The sequence below is a fragment of the Ammodytes marinus genome (assembly GCF_949987685.1).
Source record: "Ammodytes marinus genome assembly, chromosome: 11".
NCBI classification, from domain to species: Eukaryota; Metazoa; Chordata; class Actinopteri; order Uranoscopiformes; family Ammodytidae; genus Ammodytes; species Ammodytes marinus.
The window spans coordinates 5533839-5538838 of NC_137215.1; the positions used below are offsets into that span (position 1 = coordinate 5533839).

A 5000-nucleotide genomic window follows, 5' to 3' on the forward strand; every position below is an offset into this window, starting at 1 on the left:
TGAGGCAGAGCATCTTCATAGAGTCTGTGCGATCAGTTTGACACATTCACATCTCTGTCTGCTCCTCAACTAGATTTAGACTTTAGATAAAAGACTGGATTTGAACCCTGATCTTACACAGCAGGCTAGTAAACAAACAGCAGCACTCTGCCAACAGAAAACATTCATCTTAACGGCTTAGATGGACACAGACAGACAAGGACACACTGCCAGGAATGTCAACACAACTGACTGAAGAAATATTTGATGAAGTCCTTTAGTATCAAAAGACAATAGCTGTTGGAGAACGTTGGTTGCTGTAAGTCACTTGTAAAGGGATTCAAGCAAAAGGTTATTAGGGGTGAAACTGGAAAGAGAGTGTACAGAAGAACAATGCATTTTATTTTATTTATTTTTTGTATTAGTTTTAATTTTTTAAATATTTTAAATTCTTATTTTATGTTTTTATTTTTATTATATATTTTATATTTATACTCTATAATTTTATTTTATAGCTATATTTTTTAATACATATTGTTTTATTTGCATTTTATATTTAGTATTTGTATTTTTTTTATCTTTAATTTGTATCTATATATTTTTTTTTACTTTCCACTAAAATGAAATAAGAAGATGCATAATTCAAACTAGCTGCCACAACATTGTATAATCTGAATCTTTTAGAATAAGCTTTACACCGTGTGTCACGCATTAAAATTCCCCGATCGTTATCTCAAAGTCCTAGAAAGCCCCTCAACGCACACAGAGGTTAGAACAATGCAGCTTCCCATTGGGGCCAACCACCATTTTTCACCACCAGTGTCATTATTCAAAGCGCTGGAGACATGTCACAATACGTCAGCGCTCACAACACATTATGTCCAGTACATCTGTTGTCAGACTGTATCCGATTCGACCTTTAAAACAACAAGCCCACGTCCCCCATCAGGCCAATCAGTTTGATTCTCTGGAACACGAGCATTCCAAGTTCGTTTTGATCAGGGGAATTTTTTGTGAGCGAGAAATCCTCTTGAGATGCTGCGTTGAGAGCAATAACTGGGGTCTGTCTTTTTAATTGGCTGCCTCAGAGGCTCTGACTCGGCCATGACTTTGCTCAGCTGTGAGTTACATGTACAGAGAGATGTGAGGCAGAGGTCAGTGGGGCAACAGCAGACCAAAAGGGAGCGTGTGTGTCTTACAGTCCCTCAAACCCTCTGTACCCTCAGATGAATAAAACAAAGAAGTTCCCCCTGCTTACAAACGCCTCAATGTGTTTTTTAAAATAATAAATAATTAAATAAAGTGTCTAGAGAAATTACCCTAAAATTGTTTTTTAAAAAATTATATATATTGTGCAATATGGAAGTGCAAGTCCTGATGCTGGGTGAATGTAGGCCTGAGGAATCTTAGGGGTGACCCCATGATTCTGTGGGTTTTCATTCAAATGTCTCAGATGACTGATCCGAAAACCCTTGTCAACTAGAACGCAGAATCTTCTCCCTTTGTTCCTCTTTACAGTAACAATGCTGCTCCACAATGTTTAAACTGTCTCATAGTCCAGATGTTATGTGAAAAAATTACAAATAAAAAGAAAATCTCACTTTTTTTCATAAAAACATGAAACCTGGTAGACCAGCATTCTCACACACACACACACACACACACACACACACACACACACACACACACACATTCTCACATACATTAGATATAGGACCTGTGTAATCTTGACTGGAAGCCAACTGATTCTAACTTTGATAAATGCTGCTCAAATATGGAGTTGGTAATTGCTTCTATTAAAAGAGTGACTTGTTGTGTATCATGATGGCCTACAAAAACACAGGGAGGAGGAGGAAGTGTGTGTGTGTGTGTGTGTGTGTGTGTGTGTGTGTGTGTGTGTGTGTGTGTGTGTGTGTGTGTGTGTGTGTGTGTGTGTGTGTGTGTGTGTGTGTGTGTGTGTGTGTGTGTGTGTGAGTGAGAGAGAGAGAGCGAGAAACAGGAGGCAAAAAAGAAGGTTATTAAAAGCCCTGGCAGACAGATCTTCTGGCTGTGAGATGATTTTGTCTTTTTAGCTGAGAATAGCATCTTAGAATCTATTCCTGTGTGTGAGTGATGTAGCCTAATATAGAGATGAAATGCTGGCACTGTGCGACCATCTGTTTACATGTAGGATGACTGTCTTGTGGGCTAAAACACACAGGTAACCTCATAGACAGGGAGCAACACTGCAGTAGCTAGACACACTCTGACTTTGACACCCATACAATAGTATTCAATGAAGAAATTAACAATGTTGAACATGTTTTTTTTTAAATTAGCTACGAGGAACTTTCAGTTTTTGATGATTCTAGCGCCCCCTCGGGACAAAAGTGGTATTTATTTTTGTATACACTCGTGCCAGTAGTGCATTCATTTGTGTAGGAAGCGAGTGAAAGAGAAACGGCAGGATGCATCCCTATGAGGTTATGTTAGTTTATATGTGACTTAAACTAAACACTAAATCCCTCTGTCTCAAGTTCCTGGGAAATCGTATCCGAGCAAAAGGCGTTAATAAGATGCATATAAAAATAACGTTGTTTTCCCTGATGAGTTTGTTTGCTGTTACGTGTCCATTTTTTATCAAAGAGGAACATTTAGAGTTTCATAAACATTTGAAGGTTCTTCGTTGGAGGTTTAAAATATGTTATTATAATGAAATTATTTCAAATTCAGAGATGCCTCTCTCTCTCTCCATCTCTCACTCTCTCTCCATCTCTCACTCTCTCTCTCTCCATCTCTCTCTCTCTCTTTCTCTCTCTCTCTCAACTCACACCTTCTTGTTCATCCTTCTCTCTCTCTCTCTCTCTGGCTGTCTCTCTCTCTCTCCTCTCACACCTTCTTGTTCATCCCTCTCTCTCTCCTCCACACTGTACTTTTAATTGTCATCCTCTTTCAGGGGAGGTATTTAGACCATCAGGGGACTAGTTACACATGCCCACACTTGCTCACTGCTGTACTCCTCTCAGGGGGGTGAAGTCCCCTATGTTGGTGCACAACACAGCCCTTAACTCCACAGTATTGTTAAGGGTAATGTCCTGTATTTTAGTTATTACTGCAATTGGGCCAATTTGGTGCAGGGGGAAGGAATGCGGTGAGAGTGCTAACTAAGCCTGCACTGCTGTTGATCTAGTAACATAGTACCATTCCCTCACTGTGTGTTGTCAGGCATGAATACCACTCAAAACTGGCAGGAGATATTGGCTTAACTCTAATGTCAATATTGCACGGGCCGAGTTATTGGGATCTGTTGCTGGGGGATTTTGATCTGTATTGTTTTGAACGAGATGCTGAAATGTTAAGTTTGACTGTCCAGTGGAATGCCTTTGTACATACAGCAAAAATTAAGAGACCAGTCTGGATTTTTCTTAAATCTTCGTCTCTACATAACTTATTGAAAATGCTCTTAATGACAAAAAAATTATTGCAATTTGGTAGACATGTTGTCAGTAGTTTATTACTGACAACAAACATATGCATATCAATAATGAAAAGAGAGACACTGAACATTTGGAGTGGTCTCTTCATTTTTTTTCCAGAGCTGGATACTCACCCTTCTTTGATTTGGTGTTGAGAAATTTGTGTAAAGAATATTTTTATTTTCTGTATCAAGTGTGGAGACGTATAAATGATGGAATACAGAGTGTTAGGGCCGCAGGGGAAATAAATAAATCAGAGTAACATACAGTGTCCAGAATGAATTCAACAGTTCAAGGCTGTGGTCAATTGGAAAGATATTGACAGATGTGAACTTCCGGTATCGATAACTCATGAGCAGAACGTTATTAAAACAACAAATCTGTCAATAGCCCACAGTCTTTTCCCACAGTCTCATACTGTTGAGTTTGTTCTTGATATTGTATTTCCTCTTTATTCGCTACATTTTGACTTTAATCTCAATGTGCTTAATGAAAAAAATAAGTTTCTTCTCTCCTGTCTGTGGCCCCCAATCCTCTTCAATGCAAAATAGCCCATCAAAAAAAGTAAATATAAAAATAAAATCACAAAAAAATATCCACCTGCTATTTGTGTACCTGCATGTATAGAAATAGAGTTTGTATTTAAAGGTGCTCCGGGGAACTTTCAGTTTGTGTTAGTTCTTGCATCATCTTTCGACAAAAGCGTTGTTCCTGGGTGAGCGTCCCCATGACAAAGGCATTAAGAAAAACTATATAAAAATAGCATTCTTTGCACTGACGGTCTCGTTTTGCTGTTATGTCATTTATGATCATCGGAGGAAATATTAGACAGTTTAAGAAATATTTAAAAGCTACTCATAGCACCTTTAACCTGCATTCTTTCCCCCTGTGTGTGTGTGTGTGTGTGTGTGTGTGTGTGTGTGTGTGTGTGTGTGTGTGTGTGTGTGTGTGTGTGTGTGTGTGTGTGTGTGTGTGTGTGTGTGTGCTTTAGTTCCATAACCTCCAGGAGCTGCGTCACAATGCGTCGCTGGTCACCAAGGTGTTCATACAGAGAGACTACAGCCAGGGAATCGTCTGCCGCTTCCAGGCTAAGTTCCCCTCAGAGCTGGACAACAGGGTGAGCACAAATACAAACACACACACACACACACACACACACACACACACACACACACACACACACATACAGTTGCATACACACTCACACTCACAGAAACACACACACACACACACATACATACAGTCGCATACACTCACACTCACACGCACACATAGACACACACATGCTCGCACACACATGCTAACACGCCCAAACACACACAAAAAGAGTGAGAAACAAACATACAGAGAGAGAGACACACACACACACACACACACACACACACACACACTCATACATATCCAGGCAAGTGGAACATGTTGGCAAAATCCCAACTCACCTGAAAAAACACCCACTGTCTCCAACAAAGAAGGAGTGATGGCTCAATACGGCTTTATAAGATCCGTAAGGGATGTGATTGATGAATATTGGCTTTAGCATTAACTCAAATGTCTAATGCATTACGA

The 5000-nt window shown here is 39.6% G+C and overlaps 1 protein-coding gene across 1 annotated transcript in view; it reads left to right on the forward strand.

Annotated features, from left to right (window-relative positions):
• The window catches only part of golga7bb (golgin A7 family, member Bb), a gene marked incomplete at both ends in the record, with an annotated part of 18674 nt that overhangs the window by 3980 nt on the left and 9694 nt on the right, over positions 1 to 5000 (forward strand). The window contains one exon of the mRNA XM_080036440.1: positions 4426 to 4551. Within this exon, the coding sequence (XP_079892566.1) occupies positions 4426 to 4551 (126 nt within the window). The remainder of the gene's footprint in view (positions 1 to 4425; positions 4552 to 5000) is intronic.